The 22,331-nt window shown below is 45.6% G+C and overlaps 1 protein-coding gene and 1 long non-coding RNA gene across 3 annotated transcripts in view; both read left to right on the top strand.

The window, feature by feature from the left end:
• Positions 1–22,331, top strand: part of GPC3 (glypican 3) — a 270,116-nt gene that overhangs the window by 202,752 nt on the left and 45,033 nt on the right. The window contains exons 7-8 of one of the 2 annotated variants that reach the window (XM_043522567.1): positions 18,626–18,782; positions 19,905–21,601. In XM_043522567.1, the coding sequence (XP_043378502.1) occupies positions 18,626–18,782; positions 19,905–19,960 (213 nt within the window). In that variant the 3' untranslated portion in view covers positions 19,961–21,601. Of the gene's footprint in view, positions 1–18,625; positions 18,783–19,904; positions 21,602–22,331 lie in introns of those variants that run through there. The other variant, XM_037909178.2, reaches the window with a different exon arrangement.
• Positions 3,504–5,781, top strand: LOC122461694. Its single transcript, XR_006283798.1, has 3 exons — positions 3,504–3,566; positions 4,568–4,661; positions 5,530–5,781. It is a non-coding gene; the product is annotated as an uncharacterized LOC122461694 (long non-coding RNA).

Genomic DNA, 22,331 nt, shown 5'->3' on the forward strand with positions numbered 1-22,331 from the left:
CGCTCTTTAAGTGCCTTTGTTAGTGCATAAGCGGAGGGTATAAAGTCACCAGCACTGAACAGAAACAAAAGTCTGAGATGTTTCAGTTGGATGCTAAAATGATGAGAGCATCAGCTTCCTAGCTGAGCGGCTTGGCTCTGCTCCCATGCATGCAGAGTCTATTTGTTGGGCCTGATTTTGAAAAGGGCCTTCTTTTTGGTCAACAAATGATTGCACCTACAAGTGACTGTGAGAGCAGATACTCGTGCCTAGATGCCGGTCTCTCTGATTTGTGGATCCATCCAGCAGCCCAGTGCTAGCATTTGCACCTGAGACGCTGCATCTATAAAGAGACAAACTGTTTGTAAAAAACAGTCCCGTAGGGTGCGAAAGAAGACTGGGTGATCCCGTCCAGTAAACGGACAAGCTTGTACATCAGCCCTCTTTACAGTTCAGATCGGAAAGATAAATGGATCCATTTTACCCACTCACTTAATTCTAGATCTGTTATATATAGATAAAAGATTATATATATATATATATATATATATATATATACACACACACACACTCTTTTTATCCCCTTCCTGCAGCCCAGCTACTGTACTAGTTGGAGAGCTACTTTTAAAGCTAACCTTGCCCTGGCATAGTGCCACTCTCATAGTCTTGGAGAAAAGAGGCATGACTGTCGGCCAGGCCAGCTGGGTGCATGGAAGACAGAAGGCTTAGACTGGAGGCCCTTGTTTTGTGGAAGAGGATTGCCAGTAGAGCAGAAGGGAGATTGGGTTATGGCGTTCCTATTGGTGAGACTGGGGAGCGTGGGAGAGAGCACAAGTTTAGGATCGCTGGTATAGATCTGATTGGTAAGGAGTGCATGCACCTGTTAGTAGTAGTAGTTATTAGTTAACACTTATATTGTGGTAGTATCAGCAGGCTACAACCAGGTTGAGCCCCGTTGTGCTAGGAGCTGTACAAGTATATAACAAATGACAAGTCCATGCCTTAAAGAGTTGACACGGTGAGGGAATTGCCTCCTCTCCCACTTCGTGTTCCTGTGTCTGATTGTCTAACCTGAAAGCTTAAAGATGATGTTCTGATGCAATTTAGAAACTGGTCAAAATCTAACTGGGGAAGAGAGCCTCTGAAACTATGTCAATTTTGGCTTAATCAACTCTGCCCTTCTTGTGCAGATGTCAAGGTCCAGGAGTCCCCCACAAGTAAAAATTAATGTGGCTTCCTTATCCCCATATATCCAGATATATGGGTAAGACCAAGCGACATCTTAGGCCCAATATAGCGGGTATGTGTAAGGACTGTAAATGAGGAGGAGTTAATCTGCCATGAATAGCACCAGACTCGGAGTGATATGTACAATTTTGTATACTATATTAGAGGAAGGACACTGCTGGATATGAGAGGAATAAAAAGGGGAATAAAGACAACCTGGGGCATTACAGACCAGTCAGCTTAACTTCAGTACCCAGAAAGATAATGGAGCAAATAATTAAGCAATCAATTTGGAGACACTTAGAAAATAATAAGGGCTAAGTAACAGTCAGCAAGAACAAACCATGTCAAACCAACCTAATAACTTTCTTTGGCAGGGTAACAAGCCTTGTGGATGCGGGGGAGTGGTAGATGTGATATATCTTGACTTTAGTAAGGCTTTTGATGCTGTTTCGCATGACCATCTCATAAACAAACTAGGGAAATACAACCTAGATAGAGCAACTCTAAGGTGGGTGCATAACTGTGTGGAAAACTGTTCCCAGAGAGTAGTTATCTATGTTCACAGTTAGGCTGGACAGGCATATCAAGTGGTGTGTCCCGCAGGCATAGGTGCTGACTCCATGGTGCTCCAGGACCACAGAAAAAAATTAGCAGATGTTTAGTTCCCACGGGCAGCTAAGCTCTCCCCTTCCCCCCAGCAACTCCTGCCTGCCGGTGGCCCTGCTGATCAACTCCTCCCCCTCCCTCCCACTGTGCAGGAAGCACAGGGAGGGAGGGAGAGGAGTGGGGAAAGAGGGTGCTCGTGGAGGGGGCGGGAAGAGGTGGGGTGGGGGTGGGGCCTTGGGGAAGGGGTGGAGGGAAGCAGAGCAGGGCTGGGAAGAGGCAGGGCATAGGTGGGGGCTTGGAGTGGGGGCGGAGCCTGGGACGGAGTGGGGGCTTGGAGCAAGGGGTGAAGTGGGGGCAGGCCTGGGGCAGAAGGGGAGTCAAGCACCCCCTGGATAGTGAGGAAGTCAGCGCCTATGCCTGCAGGGATCAGTTCTGGGTCTGGTTCTGTTCAATATCTTTATCAATGATTTAGATAATGGCATAGATAGTACACTGAAAGTTTACAAACTATACCAAGCTGTGAGGGGTTGCAAGTGCTCTGGAGAACAGGATTAACATTCAAAATTATCTGGAAAAACTAGAGAAATGGTTGGAAGCAAATAGGATGAAATTCAATAGGGACAAATGCAAAGCACTCCACTTAGGAAGGAACAATCAGTTGCACACATACAAAATGTGACATGACTGCTTAGGAAGGAGTACTGCGGAAAGGGATCTGGGGGTCATAATGGATCACAAGCTAAATATGAGTCAACAGTGTTACACTTGTAAAAAAAAAAAAAAAAAAAAAGCAAACACCATTCGGGGATGTATTAGCAGGAGTGTTGTAAGCAAGACACGAGAAGTAATTCTTCTGCTCTACTCCGTGCTGATTAGGCCTCAACTGGAGTATTGTGTCCATTTGTGGGTGCCATATTTCAGGAAAGATGTGGACAAATTGGAGAAAGTCCAGAGAAGAGGAACAAAAATGATTAAATGCCTACGTGACGGGGCAGGACTCACCCCTGCAGCGCCTCCTGTTGCTAGTCCAGGGAATTAGCATTCCAGCCTCCAGAGCACCCTCTGCAGGCCAGTGTCCCACTTGCCGCTGGGCCCCGAGTCCCTCCCGGACCCCGGTGCCCCTTTCAAACCAGGGTGCTGCCCCGTGGCAGTACCTCCACAGATCTGGGTCTCCCCTCCCAGGGGAACCCCCATCTCCCTCCTCCTTGTAACAACTTTTTATGTACTTGAACATTGTTACATGTACATTCAGTCTTTGGCTACTGCTAGTCACCATCTAGCCCCCTCTCCCTGGGATGGACTGCAGTATAATTGCCACTCATCATCGGCAAGGAGGGTCTGGACCTGCTGCTTCTGCCTACCCTTGGGCTGCCCTCTGCAACCCCAGTATCCTTTTCCTAGGCCTTCATCAAGGCCTGCAGCCTGGGGGTTTCCCAGGCCTGAGCTCCCCAGCTCCTCTGGCCTTTCCCCAGCCCTGCTCCACTTTAGGTACCCTGCTTAGCTCCTAGCAGTCAGACCCCCTCCCTCTCAACATCTAGCGAGAGACTGTGTTCTCCTGGCCCACTGCCCTCTTCTAAAGGCCAGCTGGGCCCTGATTGGGGCATGGCCACAGCTGTGGCTGTTTCCCCAGTCAGCCGAGGCTGGCTGCTTTCCCTAGCAGCAGCCCTCTTGCAGCCTCAGCCCTCTCCCAGGGCTGATTTCAAGCCCTTCAGGGCAGGAGTGGGTGACCACCCCGCTGCAGTCTAGAAAAGGTGATCTATGAGGAAAGATTGAAAAAATTGGGTTTGTTTAGTCTGGAGAAGACTTAGGGGAGGAGGGGACACCTGATAACAATGTTCAAGTACATGAAAAGTTGTTACAAGGAGGAGGGAGGTAAATTGTTCTTGTTAGCCTCTGAGGATAGGACAAGAAGCAATAGGCTTAAATTGCAGCAAGGGTTGCTTAAGCTGAACATTTGGAAAAACTTCCTGTTAGGGTGGTTAAGCACTAGAATAAATTGCCTAGGGAGGTTGTGAAATCTCTGTCATTGGAGATTTTTAAGAGCAGGTTAGACAAACCCCTGTCAGGGATGGTCTAGATAATACTTAGTCCTGTCAAGGAGTGCAGGGGACTGGACTAGATGACCTCTCAAGGTCCCTGTTAGTCTTACGATACTATGATTCTATAAAGTATAGTGCAGCCCATACAAAGTAGTTAATGGTTTGGTAGATGAAGAGAGTGGCCAGATTTTTAGGTTAGCTTGGAGAAAGGAAAGAAGAGGGTGTCTCCTAGGAGCTGACAGGATCCTGGAAGGAAAGGCACCAATGTGATTCCAATAAGCTGCTTGCATTAGTAGCTCATTTGAAGAGGAAAAGTGCATGTAGGACCTGATCCAAAGCCCATTAATGTCGGTGGTAGGTCTTTCCATTAACTTCTGTGGACTTTGAATCAGGGTCAGGCTCCAGGTAAGGAGGAGGAGACGCATACATAAATAAGGCAGACATGAGATGGAACAAAGTGCCAAATGGAGCATTAAAATCAAATACTGTAGGAGAAATAAATGAGAGAGCGAGAGCATTGCATTGTTCACAGGGAGAGAGGACACTGCTGCAGCTAACACCTTGGACTAGAGCTGAGGTCCAGATGATGAATCATGAATAGATTTGTACTTCCTGGTTTTGTAGCAGGACTGGACAGGCCATATGGCCTCTTTCCTTATCCTTAATGTTCTCTTCTTCCTTCCTATCTTAACCCCAAAACAAACCATAAATAGACTTTATTCACAGACATGGGAAGAGAGATGGCAAGGGTCTGGTGATTCAGAATAATGGCTAAGAAAAAGTGAGTGAGCTGGTCGTAAATCCCAGGTAATCTATTTTTCTCATGTGCCCCATGATGTATCACTGTGTGTATGTGCTGGGGAAGTAACACCTTCCCTGTCTGAGTGCAAGGACAGCCAGGATTAAATCATCCTGTTTGTAAAGGTGCCAGTAAAAGTTAACTAACCATCGCTTCCTTGGAGAGCAGTAATCATGTCCAGTCCCCTCCATCACTCGCTGGTGAGAGACAGTGGATTTCATCGAGGAGGAATTGAGAATGGCTTGTCAGCTCCTCTTCCTGCTAAGATCAATTTAAACAACCAATACGGACTGATTTTAATTAGCAGGTGTATCCATTTTCCTTGACCCGGGGGGATGTTGTCAGTTTCAAAAGCTAAGCCCAAATTAAGCCAAGGACTCATAAAAACAATGTGTCCATTTGGCCAGTAAATCACCACCATTATCGGCATCTTCATGCTATCAGGAGAAGGCCAGAAAAATCAATTTACCAGCAGTAGGTGGTTACCCTGCCCCACGGCTTGGGGAGAAGACAAAGAAATAGAACCATTTACAACAGTAGCACCTCACCTGAGCATGCCTATCCTGCTGTGCTAGCAGCAGAGAGCAGAGCCCATGTTGGTTTGTGTGGGGTATGGAATTGGACCAGTGACCTTGTCTCAAATAAAGGGAGTTAGAGAGATAGGCACTGGAAACGATAAACAGGGGTGAGCTTGCATTGGAAGAAAGGTTGAAAAAGAGTGGTTTAGAAGGAGACAGCTAGGAGGGGGTGAAATAATGCATGGTATAAAAAGGATAAATTGGGAACTTCTGTTTACTTTGTTTCATAACAAGGGGTCAGTCAAAGAAACTGAAAGACAAATTTCAAACTGACACGAGAAAATACTTGTTTTTACAGAACACATCATTACCCCATGCAACTCATTGCCACTGGATAGCACGGAGGCCAAGCAGTCAGTAAGATTTGAGAAGGGATTCTCCATCTATACACGTAATGGGAACAGCCACTGTTATATGGGCTATAAACCTTTGTGCTTCAGGGTATAAGCCAACCTCTCACTGAAGGTGTTAAAAAGAAACTGTGTAGGGCAGGTTATTCTGTAATAGACCAATGTGAGGTTTCTTGTATCTTACTCTGAAACAGCTGGTATGAGACCAGGTACTGGATGAAATGTGTCAGTGCTTTGAGCCAGCCTAGTCCAAGTTCCTACTCCAAGGAACACAAGTTGGTGACAAAGATGTTACAGGTTGCGATTCAGCGAGAGTCTGTTTTTCATCTGAGAATGCAAACATTAAAAAAGGGTGTTCTGTTAACCTGTGAAATAGTCTATAGAGACTCATTGCAAAGCATTCATCAAAGAACAAACTGGTATTGTGGAAGAGACCATCAAACCCTGAATGAAAACTTCTGCTGGTTCATTAGTGAAGGCCTCGTTAGCCAATGTTTTTGTTTCGGGCTGAGGGCAGCTAAAATTACTTCTTAAAATTAATTTTCTCTAAGGAACACAACATAAATCCTAAACTCCTACTGGGCAGAGTATAATGCTTTGTGGCGGGTATTAAAAAGGGAATCTTGTTATTTTGACTGGAGTCTACTGAAATGTGAAATTCCTTCAGGGAAAAATTTCCATTTGTGTGATATGTCATTTCATGATACCATTTGGGCATGCAGGGAGATAAACCTTGAATTTTGAGAAATAAGTGGCAAGTGAAACAGTGATCTCTAACTTAGCAGAAAGATGCTTTTCTTTAACTATCTCTATGTAATTCAAACCTGGAGATTGCTAGCAGATTTCTGTACAGTGGGCTAAGGGTGGGTGTCGTGGGTAACAGCCAAGTATTTCCTTTTAGAGCAGGTGAAAAAACAGCTGACATTCCTGGTTGTTTTCCTTAGTGCTGAAAATGACTTTTCCAGACCCAGTGTCTGTATCCATTTTATTAACATTTGATTAGCAATTACTCCTTACTGTGCTGAGTTTGAAATAGGAGTACAATTAGGAACAGGTTTCTTCTCTGCCTCTTATATACTGCCAAGGTGTAGCAAAGTAAAACTCCCCCAAGTCAACCACAATTCAGACCTCTCCCAACAAAAATGAGCTCCTTGTTGTTTTCTTTATAATGACCCACCCCCTGCTTTTTTGTTTAGCGCATGCTGCCAATGGATGTTGAGTTTAACATAATATATAGTTAGCTGTCAGTAAGACTGAGCAACGTCTCTGGTTTAATAAGTCATGCTGCATTATATACATTGTGCCGCACCAGCACAAAACGACATTGATGGGCCCTCGCATGGGTGCAGGATTCTTCCCACGCGCAGTCACTTGCAGGATCGGGGCCTCCGTCTGCAGGGTGGATGATCTGAGTGGAGCCAGTGAATGGGAAAGGAATGGAGTGAAGGTTATTCTCTCCCCCCACCCCCCCCGGCTGGAGCTGGTGGACTATATAATGCTAACTGGTACCTGTGAATAAAAGAGCCAAATTTGGTTCTTGTTATTTCTAGGGCTAGTAGGTGGTGGTGGGGGGGTAGAAGGATTGATTCTTTTTGTTACATGCTTGTATATGATCAGGCCACAACGCTCAAAACACATGAGTGTAAAAAACAACTGCCTCTTTTGAAATGGGTCGCTTTCCTCCAGTCTTGCTTGTGATCAGATAATTACCTCTGTAAGCAGAACAGCCGCAGCTGTGTTTCATATATATACTCCTGGTTGATAGACTGAGCCTCTAAAAGGGGAAAGCATTACATTGAAATCTGCAGCTTTCCCATGATTCAGCCATGATTTAAATACCCCCATAAATTATTGAATGTTGCAGGTTTAAAGGTCAGGATTCCATGCACAATCTTTTTTTTTTTTTTTGAGCAAAGTAGTGTTTTCAGAAGCTGGGTATTTAAGAGAAAAACCCTGACTTAATGGGCATTTCAGGGGTGCTGTACAAAATACTGTCCATTTGCATTACGTCTTTAGTAGTGAGTGGGTATAGGTTTGTGATAGGTGCAAAAGAAATCCTAGTTTCATAATTTTAAAGTACCCTTGAGTCGCCTAGAAGAAGCCACCCAAAATTAGTGGATGCTATTGACCATTTGGGTGCTTAGATCTCCTGAACCCCATTGCTGTGACTTATCCCTAGTATGCCCTTCCTTGAGGCACAGTGACAGCATCAGCAGTGGAAGTGAGAGTCCAGAATGAGGACAGTTTCTGCATTACATTTTTCTGTAATTGTGTAGATTTGTTTATTAAATGTCCACGATAATTCTGAATATTACTTTAGCTGCGTGCTCAGTTCAGTCTTTTCCAGTATGTGTTTGATCATATTCCAAAGGCTTACAACAAATATGCTAAGAATTTCAGCAAAACTCTTGGAACATTTTTATTAAATTCTTTCAGTCATGCAAACTAAATTAAAGGACAGATATGTTCACCAGAAGACTACAAATATGAATTCAGACTTCCCTCGGCTCCTAAGGGAATTTTTCGTTTGACAGAAATCATCTGTATTCACCCTAATAAACAATTCATTTCACTGCTGAGTTTGTTTTATATTTTATTTTTTTAAAACTATGTTGCAATGAATATTTTTGGCTTAACAGGGCAGGGTAGATCTGGCTCAATTTTGGGATGTCATCTGGGTTTGTAGGCATGATTTCAGTGTTTGTTATCGTAAACTGAAGTGGGTGGTGTGCAGTCCTGTGAATCTGGAGTCTAAAATAAGAATGCAAAATTAGGCTACAGTTTAAGGAGTGGAATACAGATTTCTGTTTAAGAGCTATAAGGATATGATTACAAATGTGTCGTAACTGTTAGTGTGCTTACATTTAAAATAGAAAACACCAAGGGCAGGGTGGCTTGGGTGGTTGGTCAGGTGGAAGGCTCTGTATAGAGCACTCATTAAGAAGGATGAGCACTAGAACTTTTCACCAGTGGCCAGTTCAAATCCAGCTGGGTCATTACTCTGGTTGTGTATTTGCCCCTTCTGTTTTTGTTTGTCAACCTGGTCACTATGCAATTATGAATTATCTGTTGATTAAACCTATAAATAACGTACAACAAACTGGAATGCCTTAGACCAACAGTTCTCAAACTTTCGCGACCCTGTTTTAATGGGGTCGCCAGGGCTGGCGTTAGACTTGCTGGGGCCTGGGACTGAAGCCGGAGTCCCTCCGCCCGGGGCTGAATCCCAAGCTCAAGCCCCTCTGCCCAGGGCGGCAGGGCTCAGGTTACAGGCCCGGTTCAAACTTTAAAGCTACTGGATTATTTTCTTCATATGTGTCCTGTCCCCTCCTGGGAAAGATACAAATGGGTCATATTCTCAGCTGATGCAAACTGGCATTGGTCCTTTGAATGTAATAGAGTTGTGTTGATTTTCACCAGCTGAGGATGTGGCCCATATGTATCTTTTGTCAGTTACCATGTGTGCGTGTGTGAATATAAAAGGAGTACTTGTGGCACCTTAGAGACTAACCAGTTTATTTGAGCATGAGCTTTCGTGAGCTACAGCTCACTTCATCGGATGCATATGCATCCGATGAAGTGAGCTGTAGCTCACGAAAGCTCATGCTCAAATAAACTGGTTAGTCTCTAAGGTGCCACAAGTACTCCTTTTCTTTTTACGAATACAGACTAACACGGCTGTTACTCTGAAACCTGTGTGAATATAGTATGCTTATAAAATTTGTTGATGACAGCAAACTCCGAGGATGGCACGCCTTTTGGAGGACAGGATTAGAATTCAAAATGACCTTGACAAATTGGAGAATTGGTCTGAAATCGACACAATGAAATTCAATGAAGAGAAATGCAAAGTACTACACGTAGGAAGGAAAAATCAAGTGCATAACTACAAAATGGAGAATAACTGGCGAGGCAGAAGTACTGCTGAAATGGATCTGGAGGTTATAGTGGATCACAAATTAAATAGGTGTCAACGGTGCAATGTAGTTGTGAAAAAGGCTAATACAGTATCATTCTGGGGTGTATTAACAGGAGTGTTGTGTTAGGATGCAGGAGGTAATTGGCCCGCTCTACTCAGCGCTGATGAGGCCTCAGATGGAGGGTCCAATTCTGGGTGCCACGCTTGAGGAAAGATGTGGACAAATTGGAGAGAGTCTAGACAACAGCAACAAAAATGATAAAAGGTTTAGAAATCCTGACCTATGAGGGAAGGTTAAAAAAAAAACTGGGCAGGCTTAATCTTGAGAAAAGAAGTCTAAGGGAGATCTGATAGCCTTCAAATATATTAAGGGCTGTTATAAAGGAGTCGGGGATCAATAGTTCTCTATGCCCACTGAAGGTAGGACAAGAAGCAATGGGCTCCATCTGCAGGAAGGGAGATTTAGGTTAGATGTTAGGAAGAGCTTTCTGCCTCTAAGGAATCCCCGTCACTGGAGGTTTTAAGAACAGGCTGAACAAACACCTGTCTGGGCTGGTCTAGGTTTGCTTGGTCCTGCCTCAGCGCAGGGTGCTGGACATGACTTATAGATGTCCCTTTGAGCCCTACATTTCTATGATTCTATGATATTATATATATATTCAATGCTTACATACCAAGGGGATAAGTGCCTTACAAATACATATAACATGCATGCATACACACACACAAACACACGTGTGTGTGTATGTGTATAAACACATTCCCACAATTTGTTCTATATTTTGGATTGGGTGCATTGTAGAGCTGTGGTGTATTTTTGTCATTATGGTTTGGCAGAGACGTGATCGGATATGACTGTAAACTCTTACAGCTGGATAAATTGTGCTTAAGTTAAAACTTGCTCATTGTAACATACTACTTTACTGATCATTACACTGTATATTTTTCTGCCTCTTACCATAGACTTGAAACCACAAGATGTGAACTAGCTTTAATGGCAGGGTAACATTTAGGTTTAGTTGCTATTTAAAGAGGAAGAAACTATGTTCAGTCCACCAAATATAACTTCACAAAGCATGTAGACTGTAGTAATTGTTACTTAATGACTTGTGGATGTTACTTTTGCAGAAGCCAAAGCACCTAACGGTATTCACATGGGAGCTGTACGGTATCAAAGGGATTTTCAGTGCTGGCCTCACGCTGCTCCTAGAGAAGTCGGTTTGTGTTTTACCATTGACTGCAGTGAGAGGATAGGTAGGCAAACACTAAATGTTTATGCCAGCCCCACCCATGCCTCTTCAATGGTGTGATTAGTGGAAACGTCTGCTTAGACTGTAAACTCTTTGGGGTGGGGAGCATTTTTTGTTCTGTGCCTTACAGCACCTGGCAGCCTAGGGTCTAGTCTGTGACTGCGGCTCCCTATGTAATACAAGTAATAAAACTTAGCTTGAGTTGAAAACAGCTAAATCAAGTGCTGCCTAAAGGCTTGTCTCCACAAACAGGTTGTGTCAAAGGGGTGCTGGCCTGCCGTGTGCTAAGTGTCCCCGTGGAGCCTGCTGCCGCATGCTAAAAGTCCCGGAGTGTGCTTTGAGCTATCCTGCTTGGAAACAGGAGGCGATTAAAGTGCACCAGGGAACTTTCAGTCAGTGGCAGTGGGGACCACCCAGGCCCTCGGTGTGCGGCAAGGTAGCACGAGGTAGATTTACGCCCCAGTTTGCTGCAAACTAAGGGCTGGTCTACACTGGGAACTTCCATCAGCATAGCTACATCTCGGAGGGGTGTGAAAAAACCACCCCCCGAGAGATGTAGCTATGCTGACCTAACCCCTGGTGTAGACAATGCTCCCGAATTCTTCTGTCAAGCTAGCCACCACCTCTGGGGGAGGTGAATTAACTGCAGTGATGGGGGAAGCCATCCTGTCGCTGTAGTGAGAGTCTACCCTGAAGCGCTAAAGTGGCACGATCGCTGAAGTGTTCATGTAGACAAGCCCTAGGAGAAATTTCCTGCTGCTCTTCTGGAGCAGAGCTGAGCTACAAAGAAGGGTAACAAAACTTGCCTGGGCAAAATCCAGCCCCCTCCCTTAGAGCAGTGGAGGGCCGGCTGGTGGCAGAGCCAGTGCCGTTCGGCTGTGCACAGTGGGGTGCTAGACGTGGAGATCCTTGCTGAGTGTGCATTGTGCAGACCTCTTGCCTCCCTCTGGCACCCAGAACATCACACAAGGGTTTGGGAAGCCATCGGGAAGGGGGGAAATATTCTCCCTTCTGAGCAGTCCTGATCTGCCATTCCCTAGCCTGGCTCCTTGAGCCAGTGGTAAGACTGGGGATTTGACTCAGATTGTTGGCAGCTGGGGGACGGGCAGGGCACTTGTGCCTCCTGGCTTCTGGGAGAAGGAGGAGGAGATAGATGAGGCTTCTGGTCTAGAGGAGGGCCCGCGGATTTAGGTGAGAGAGAGCATCTTCTTTCACGCGCCTCTGAGCCCGCTTTCTGGCTGCCGTTTCCTCTGTCCTCACTCCTCTCTGTGGCACAGGGAGGTGGAGCCTGCTCTCACGTGAAGGGAAGGGCGGGGAGACTCTTGTGTGGATCCTTCGCCTCTACTGCCCTTTACACCAAGCAGCCGTTGGCAGCCTGCTGGCCCCGTCTGACGCCAGGCGGTGCCTGCAGAAAACTTCTCAGGTCACTCCTGCGTCTCAGAGCCCCCGTCCACAGACTCGGGCTTGCGCTAGGTGTGGAGATGTTTGGGCTCTCACGCCCACACCCTTCAGCTTCAGCGCCCAAGCTGCAACGTCTGCACGGCTAGTTTGAGCGCTGTAGCCTGAGTCTGTTGCCTGGGCTCCAAGACTCGCTGCTGTGGGGTTTCTTTTTGCCATGTAGACGTACTAGTCGTGTGTCGTGTACTCGCAACTTGCAGAGAGGTTTGAGGGCCCAGATCCTGCAGGGCTTGCTCTTGAAATAGTCCCATTAAATGAAATAGAAGTATTGCCTGAACTCGGCAGGGTTGTGCCCATTCTTTGTCCATTTGACTGCCTCAGATCAGGATCTAGCCCATCAAGCGTACAACTTAGCACTGGTTGGTTGCACTAGGATCTTTACGGCCTCGTGGTTAAACTGTAAAGCATCCTCTACTTGTTCCTATCAGGCAAGAATGGCTGAGCTGAGTTAGCTGACAGCATTTAACGTGAGCCTTGCAAATGGTAACCCCAAACTCTTTCCCTAGGATAGGGCTCTGATTTCATCCGCCCTGGTAGGAATCCAGTACTGTGCTCGCATTTCACATTCTTTCCCCTTCCACCCCGTCACCCCCTTCAAACCACCCATTGTGCAAAGAGCAGACGGGATATACTTCCTCATTATTTGGAGCCCCGTGTGCCTAGAATTACGGCCCCTCGAATATCAGCATTCAAAGTCAGGACTCTCTCAGCATTTCTGGCAAAGTTCCTGTTACGTTATCACTGTAAATCCAGAGAGATTAAGCTATTAGTTTCCTGCAGGCTTCGTCCTCCCCCCGCAAAAGGCAGCTATTTAGGAAGTCCTCCATAATTTAATATTTGAAAACACACACTTGAGACCATCTCATCTTTCCATTCCTTCCCTAGGACAGCTTATTAACATTGAACGTCTCCAAGGGCTTAATTCCCTGCCTGAGAGTTTCCCAGGCTTTTAACTTTTCAAGTAAGTAATGAAAGAAATGTCTCTGGTGTTGTCCTCCAGGCTCCGGTATTTTATAACTCCAGTCTAAAGGCGTGTCCATGGAGAACGTTTTGCCTGGGAGAGGCCCTGACTCTGCAAGCTGCTCCGTGTGAGCAGAGCTGAGTGGTTGCTCAGGTGTCTGGAGCAGTTGGCAGGACTGGTACCTCGCTTCGTCCTTGCAGCATTGTGTGTCGCAAATGAAAGACCCCCCCCTCCCCATAGTATCCTGTTTTCAGAGTAAGGGCCCATTAGTGACTGCGTCCTGGGCCTGATCCTGCCGTCCTTCCGCGGGGACAGCCTTGTGGCTCCTGTGCACGGCGTGAGTGACCCAGCTTTGCACTCAGGTTCTCTGGGGAGGTCAGGAAGGATGGAGCCGTCCTCCATGCCCCCAGCCTGGAGCACCAGCAGTGTTGCTCTGTGCTCTCAGTAGGATTTGCTGGCTGGTGCTCCCTCTCCAGGGAGTGTAGTTGACCAAAGTTGTCTCGGATGACGTGGCAATACTCAGCCTAAGCCTCCAGCCATGCTGCACCAGGGGAAATCTGCTTCAGGGGTGCAAAGATTTCCCTGGTGCAGCCTCGCAGCAGACTGAGCTCCTTCCCTGAACAGCCAAACTGCCATGGCCTGCTGGATTTACGGGGTGGGAACTCTCCTGCCCATGGAGAGGTGAGATTACAACATCATGTGGTTTGGGTTTTGTGTAGTTCCCCCTCCCCCGCAAATATCAGCTGCAGGATTTGGCTCTAAAGTTAATTTCATTCAATCATCTGCGAGGTTGTGGGATGCACTGTGTGTGAGTCGTCATGGTTGTTACGCAGTGCACCAATTTCTAGCTCTTAGACTCATAGGGTATGTTTACCCTGCAAGAAAAGACCCATGGTACGGCGTCTGGCCTGGGTCAGTTGACTCGGACTTGGGCTGTGGGACTATAAATAGCAGTGTAGATGTTTGGCCTCATGCTGGAGCCTGGTTCTGAGGAGTTCTGGTTCTGACGAGTTCTGGTTCTGACCTGCAAGGGGGGTGGGGTCTCAAAGCCTGGGCTCCATCGTGGGCCCAAACATCTACACTGCTATTTTTAGCTCCACAGACCCAAAAGTCAGCTGACCCAGGCTCTCAGACTTGGTGCCGTGGGTTTTTAACGCAATAGCGTAGTGGTCCATGGCTGTTCCTCTCCATCAGTCTTGGGCAGAGGCCACACCCCCTGACTGTGTTGTGCCTATGGATGCAATGCTCAACACCGGAATGAGCCGTCTAGGGATTCTGGCCAGGATTCTGGGCAGGGCAGAGCAATAGGCAGTGTAAAGGCTCTGATCCTCGGGATGGGCTACAGCGACAAGCAGTCTTAGGGCCCTGACCCTCTGGGCAGCACAGAGCAACAGCGAATGCAGGCCGTCTGGCCTAAGGTGGGGAGGCTGCCACCCACAGGGTGGGGCTGGCAGCAGGGGGCAAGGGGACATGGTCGCACCCTACTCTACCAGGTCCCAGCCCAGTGGGGATCCCACTGAAACCTGCTGACCTAGACTCTGGCCACACAGCCAGACTAATGTCTAGTATCCCTGGGCTACTTCCTGTGACCCCATCTGAGTGCGTCCCCATCTCCCTGGGGTACACTGCCAGCGGCAGTCCCCGCAGCTCCTCCGGATATAGGTCGGTCGGCAGTCCTGGCACCTCCTCTGGGTCCTCGGCACAGCAGAGCTCCGTCTTGGGTTGAGGGCTTGGCAGCTGAGAGATGTCTGCTTCCTTCGCTGGCTCTCGAACAATTGAGTTGCAGGGCCCACCCCTTAAACTTCCCGTCCCGCTCCTCTGCTTCTGGCAGGGGGTGTGGCTTGCCTGGCTCTGCCCGCCAAAGGGTGGGGCCAGGTTTCTCCTCTCAGTCTCCGAGGGAGGCCATGCCCCTCCACTACACATACGCATAGACTTTAAGGCCAGAAGGGACCATCATGATCATCTGGTCTGACCTCCTGCACATTGCAGGCCACAGAACCTCACCCACCAACTCCTGATAATAAATATACTGATTCTGCTCTTGCAAAGTGAGGTTATTTCACCCACCTCTGAGAATGGACTGTACACACCAAATTAACATACCACTCTGAGAATACTCTAGGCCAGTGATATACCTACGAGACCAATATTAGGAGCTATTACGTGCTTTACTTTTTTCCTAAGTCCTTTCCATAACCACTTTTGAGTTGGTTTGGAGGGGAAAATCTATTAATCAAAATAAAGGTGTAAGGGCCTTAAATGAGCACAATATACTCTTCTATGTGAAATCTTCCCTCTGCTATGCCCATAGCCACAACTGCTATTATTTTAGTGGTCGTGCAGTTTTCCGGGGAAAGAGTTCAAATGTCTGAAAAATAGGTCTTCGGGAACGCCCATGGAGGGCCCAAGCCAAAGTCTGTTAAAGTGAATGGAAACACCCCGTCTCTCCCCACTCCCCTTGACTTCAGTGTGTTTTGGATCAGGCTCCAAGTATGTGACAAGATGATCTGTAGGTGCCGTTGAAAGGCTATATGAAGTCATACCGTTCCAACAACTCAATCTTCTCCGTTTTCCACAGTAATTTATTAGTTCACTTTGAGTCCTTTTCGTGGCAGTCTTTTGAAAGCCGTATAAATTAAAAAGGAAAAAAAGTGGAAGGGAAGGAGAGCTTGTTGAGAAAGAAGAGCAATGATGTGAAACCAAGGAGCAGATGGAAGTATATCTGATGTGGGAGTTCTTTTTGGTGTCACCATATGGGAGTGTACCCAGATAGCTGGTACTTTAATAGAGAGCCATGCAGACATCAGCTGTGACAGGTGATCGTCTTTCTATAAATGCAAGGAGGTTTATGAACTTCACGGTGTTCCATCTGTAGGTGCTTTTTTTTGTATGAGGCATTTCAGAATGCAGTCGCAACACCCCCAGCAAAGCGGCCTATTTAATTGCTCAAAAATGTCCACCTTAATTTTTTGTTTCAGCTCCTACATATCTCAAATATTTCACAGCTAGTTTCCATACATCATATTTATAAATATGGGATGCAAACATTTTTTATATTGGTAGTTATTAAATGTGTGCAACATGTAAATATGGGTGGCATGCAATGCAAAAATGAAGTGGATTTGAGTCCAAACCATTTGCTTTTCATTAGGTTATGCAACTCTAACAGAAACAGTAACATGTGTGTTTACATTGCTGTGGACATGTGAAGCCAGACGCTGAAAACATTCCTCTAAGGTTGTATAAACTCCAGCAACTAAATATTTTGGGACCTGTTTTCTAACGCCAGCTTAATAGTTTAAAAGTATAACCTGGATTCCAGATATTAAAAATGCCTTGAGAGGTATGCATATCACTGCAGCAGATGAAACTAACTAAACCTCTAAAGTATGCAATAAGCTTCTATTTTGCAATATCTTCTCTGTTACTTTTTTTTTTGTGTCAGGAGATTAAATTCAAGCTTTTAGCTATGTAGTGGTAGAGATGGAATTTTTCAGCATATATGAATGGGCTGACTGAAACTTTTCAAAACAAATCTGTTTATGATGGAATAGTTCAGTTATTTTAGAAACAGTAAATGGGAAAGATCAGCAGGAGGAAACCAATAACCCAAAATGTGCCCATTTCCTTCCACCCTGACTAATGGGACAGTATCAAGAATTTCCAAGCATATGTTTGATAATAATCTTAGTCTTACATTCATTAGAGACATTTGATTTTACTCAGTGTTTTTAATGTGGAACATATTCTGATTAGCTAAGGCCAGTGCTTAATTTGCACCAGGGCTTGCCGGGGTCGAGCCCTGGCACCTCTGGGTTTGCTACATCAGTTATGAATGTAAAAAAATTGCTTGAGCCCTGGCACCTCTTTCATTACAAATTAAGCACTGGCTAAGGCTTTACACAAAAATATCTAGGCAATTTTACTGCTTGAAGATATTTTCAATTACTTTGGATAAATTAAAAGTTCTTTTGCTACGTTATTTCTACCATATATGTCAGGTTCTGTCTTGACCAGTCACTTTTACAAAACATGCTCCCTTGATGGGACTTAGCACAAGGCTGCATGCTTCTGAAAATCTCACCCTTACGTGCTAGGATCTGCCATTTAACCAGGCTAGAGTCATTGCGGTTTTCTAGTATCCCAGGATAGCCAAAAACCCACTCTGGACAAGTGAAATTATCCAGTGCCAAAAGCTTCTCACTTGCTCTTAACAATCCTGGGTGCATTGAGTGACCAGAACAGCCAGCCTAAAGCTGAAAATGAACATGGGGCCCCTTTTCCTTGCATCCTCTACCAAACAGCCAAAGAGCTGGCTGATTTGCCCATCCGGCCTGCTGGTTTTCTGCGTTCCTTCTCTGGCCCATGTCACCTGTACTGCACATCGGGAGCAGTGCACACGGCTAACTTTGCCTGGCTCTGATAGAAGAGCCTGACCCTAGGGTGATGGGACTTTTGTCGCTGACCTCTTTGAAAACGAGATTTGGTTCTAAAGTAGGATGGCTGCCTTTTATTGGACAGTTGAATTCTGACAGCCAGGTTATCCTTAAACCAGTTCTCCCTAGCTGTAATAGTATTGTTGGTGGGCCTGACTTTCTGAAGGGCTGATCCCCTGGACTTTGATTGGAGTTGTCAGCACTTCTGCGTATCTGGGCTATTATTTTTGCTTATTTACATAGCACAGGCAGGGCACCATGTGTCTCCAGCCTGGTGATGCACAAGGATAAAAATCCTGCAAGATCTATCCTTTCTTTTCATACTCGTTACTTCCGAGTGGGGCAGTTCTCTCTCCAGCCAGCATTTTGTCATTTTCGTAGAGATCTTTATTGGGCTGAGAAGACTGAGAGTCCAAACTCGCAGGTCTTTGCATGCACAACACCCACTGACTTCTTCAAGAGTTAACTTAGGGTTCCAAACCACTAGCTCTGCTCCCACTGAAGTCAGTGGGAGTCTGGCTGATTTCAGTAGGAGTTCAGTAGCAATGCTGAGTGCTTTTCTGAAATCCTACTCTTTGGGGGACAAAGCCCCTCTCTGACACAGCAAAGGGGCCATATGTAGCTGGTTTAGAACGCCTGTTTAGGAATTCTCCTTGTGGCATGTAGCCCGGCTTAGGCCAATTCCTCTGTGTAGGGAGCATGTTTGGGGGCAACTGCAGGGCAAAATTCTTCAGTGAAACTTTTTTTGCCATTTGGCTCATCTCAATTGTGTACACGAACATCCCTGAGCTCTTTAACGAGCTGACACTTGGGCTTGATGAGTAATTAACTTTCCCTCCTGCCTGGCCCATTCCTCCTTCATGCATGTCTCAAGCAAAGGGTGTGAAAGGAACTGAGGTTATTAAAGTACGATTTCTGCTGTTAAGAATGAATCAACACTTGAGATGGGGGAAGCCCTGCAAAGTGGAACAATGGTGAAGGGGGCTTTCCCATTGTTCTGTGCCACCTTGTGTCTTTCAGCTGTTGAAAGGAATGTCAATATCCCGGCGAAAAGCTCCAGACAAAACCACGGATGAGGACGAGTCAGAAAGCGGAGACTGCGATGATGAAGATGACTGCAGCGGCGGCTCCGGAAATGGAGAACTAAGGGTTAAGAATCAGCTCCGGTTCTTAGCAGGTGATGAGAATAATGACTTGAGTTTTCGTTCCCGCTCTGAACATTACCTAGTACTTGGGCACAAGGGTCCATTAACACCGAACTTAGTGGAATGATGCTAGGGATGAATCCGGTCCCGGGAGTGTTTTGTTCAGCAGACACGTGGCAGATTTTTATATGTAAGCCTCACTGACACTATAAACTGACACGGCTAGAATAACTCCCCAGTGACCTGGGAGGAGAGGACACAAGCTGCGTGCTTTCCTCTACGCCAGGCTTTCTGGGGAAGTTGGCTGCTGCCCAGCTGTCTGTAACTGGGAGGCCGTTTGCATGGCTCCTCTGAGGAGGCTCCATTACACCCATGTGTAGCTGATTTCTCCCCCTGTAGGTGTGTTGTGTATTCCACTGCATGGAAAGGGGCAGTAGCCACTGAGTGAAGGGAAAGAGGGTTTGGGGCTAATTCTCATTTACACTAAGGCCCATGTACACTGCTCTGACAGTGTAAGGGGACCAAGTAGATGTCAATATTATGTACCCCCCCCACCACTCCCCCAAGACCATTTACACAGCTTGGGGGGTGTAGGATGGCCTCAGTGTAAATGAGAATCCAGCCCACTGTGTGTGGGAAGAGGCCATTGCCTTGAAGTGGTGCTCCTCCTTTTTTAAGGCCTGTGTGTACGAGTCGCGTTCAACGGGAGATTTTACATGTTGTTATGCATAGGTGGTGACCAAAATCCAGTTCTCTACCCAACCCCTAACCCCTGGTGCTCCCAACACCCTGTGGAACTTGGGACTCTGTGAGATCAGTTTTCTGTCTGGTAAAGGTATTGAAAAGAGGGAGGACCCCAGAGTGGGTCGCGTTCCCATTTTAATGGGGTTGCCAAAGCTGGTATTGGCCCTGGGCCTCAGCAAGTCTGAAGCCCAAGCCCCACCACCCAGGGCTAAGGTTACATACCCCCTCCCCAGGGCAGAAGCCCTTGGGCTTCAGCTTTGACCCCCCCCGCACCACCCGGGGCGGCGGAGCTCGGTCTTTGGTCCCCCCTCCTGGGGTAGTGGAGTAATTTTTGTTTTCAGAAGGGGGTCACGATGCAGCAAAGTTTGAGAACCTCTGCTCTAAAACAAACCAAACTGTTTCTATTTCAATCTGGACTGCTACAGCTCCATTGAAAGCAGCAGCTCCAACCACTTCCCTGATGTAACTGAGACCAGAATAGCCATTTAGCCCTGATCTGGGGCAGTTGAAAATTGACCTTTGGACTTTGGTGGAGCTACACTGACTTACACCAATTTAATTCTGTTTCGAGGGCTGTAGGCTTCCCTTCTTAAAGACCAGACAACAGAACCTGGATAAAATCAGCCCTGCGGCTTTGAAGTTTAAGAGGCAAATTTGGACTCTTAAACTAAGCCCAGATGTTTATAAATTCCCTTCCATTGATCTGGGACAATTAAAATATCCCTAACAGAGTGGGGGATGAGAGATTTAATAGCAGCCTCCTGTCCAAGATTGTGTTTTTTATATAATATGTAAATAAAATATTTATATTCAAATGTCAGTTGAGACAGAAAAGATTTTTTAAGTCATCTAGTCCAACCCTAACTGATGTTAGACAACAAAATAAAAATCTAATTCAGATAAGGATGAAATGCACTTTCTTTCATCAAACACTTAAACATCAAGGTATATGTAAGGGAAATACAGCTGATTCAGCTATGCCCCATTGTATCAAGCTAAGCCTGGAGATGCAGGTTTCATCCTATATTAAATCTTTGTGTCACAGCTTCATGTTATTTCAGTACATTTTAAATTTCCTTTTATGCCCTTTAGCCTAATAGTATCACTGATCTCTGAAGACATGCATAATCCTTCGCTACCTTTTTCCATCTCTCTAGGCTGGTCTAATCACTGTATTGATCTCCCAGATACCCTATCTGTCTAGGTGTTTATATCTTTCTTGTCACCCTGGTATGTGAACACATTAAATGAAAAAAGGAACAGAAGGATTCTCTCTCTCATTTTATCTGGCTGAAGGGGTATTTGTTGCTCACTTCTGTGGTGTATGGAAAACTGTTAAAATGACAAGCTATCTCTTTAATTTGTAAGGGGTTTTCTGGCCCTGTGTGCAGGATAGGGGGCTCTGTAGGGAGGCATGTGAACTGAGTAAGTCTGCAAAGAGCCAGTCTAGGGCAAAATGGAGGTGAGTTGGGCCCCTCTGCCTTAAGGAGCAGCCTGCATTGTCTCTCTCTGATTTTGGTTCTTGTGTGTTACGGTTCTGGATTTAAAAAAAATAAATTAGTGTTATGTTGCAACCTTATAGCAAGAATATTTAACATTTTTTATCTAACTTCTCTGTATGCCGTGAACTTCCTTCTCCACAATAGCAAATATCACTGGTAAAGAGTGAAGTCTTAGTGAGATGTTCTTGGCATTCCACTCTCTTCAGGCTTCACCCTGCAATACAGGAGCCAGCAAAGCAGTTAAGCACATGAGAAGTCCCATTGAAATGGATGGGGCTGTTCTGGCATTTCCTAACTTTTGAGTTCTTGCCTTTGCAACCTTAATGTTCTTTTAACGTAGCTTTTTGGATGTAATATAACTTTAGAGTATACTCTGGTTGGAGAAATTTCTGTGGAAAGATGTGAAATGCTTTGTGATTTGGGCTGAAAACCAGAAAAAATGTTTTGAAATCCCGTTTTGACATTTTCAGAATTAAACGTTTAGATTTTTTTTAAATGACTTTTTGTTTTGAAATTTGTATTTGCTATTATGTGATATTTATTACGTATTATAATCTAGTAGAAAATTTAAAAAGTCAAAAGTAAAACAAAACCTTTTGATTGACTCTCGTTGAAATGTTTTTAGAACTTTCCGATATGAGTTTTGAACTGTTCAGTGGCCGTTCTGATTTGAAACAGAGCCGGATTCTGAAATCTCAAACTCTTCCATCCTCGGCACAGCTTTGCAAATATGTGCATGCATCCAGGACTGCAGGCTTGTGTGGGTTTATCTCCCTGCCTACCGAGGAGGGTAAAGAGGCACAAGGAGGGTTGGTTTCTCAAATTATTGATGGCTCCCCTTTTTTTAATTACTGGATGCTTTTATATCGTTGAAGATGGGGGAAGTCTTCGGGTGTCAGAATGTGCCGTTATTCCTCTGCTTTGTGGAGTATTGTTAGGTTAGTGATCAAACAAGTCAAATAACTTAAAGTGGATTTTTGAGGTCTTGTTTGACCTTTTCTGGTTCAAAATCAGCGAGTGACAGTTTGGCAAGTTGTTTTTCTTTCTTTTTAACTTGTTCTCCAAAGTAATGTTCAGTTCAGCTGATACTCTCTTTCCTTGTCCCTGACGTCTAATTTGCAGTAGGGTCAACATGCAGAAAGTCCAAATGCTACCAAGAAGCATGAGAACCTTAAATAGAATGGTGGCTTCTCCCTAATTAATTAAATCACAAAAGGAGAGATGATGCACCAGCATACCATTATGGCAGTAGATGGTTAAAACCCTAGGAAGACACAGTGGCTGGTGATAAAAGGCAGAATCCTGAGCAGAAGTTAAAACAAAAGATGATCACAA

The sequence above is a fragment of the Chelonia mydas genome, chromosome 9 (genome assembly GCF_015237465.2).
Source record: "Chelonia mydas isolate rCheMyd1 chromosome 9, rCheMyd1.pri.v2, whole genome shotgun sequence".
NCBI classification, from domain to species: Eukaryota; Metazoa; Chordata; order Testudines; family Cheloniidae; genus Chelonia; species Chelonia mydas.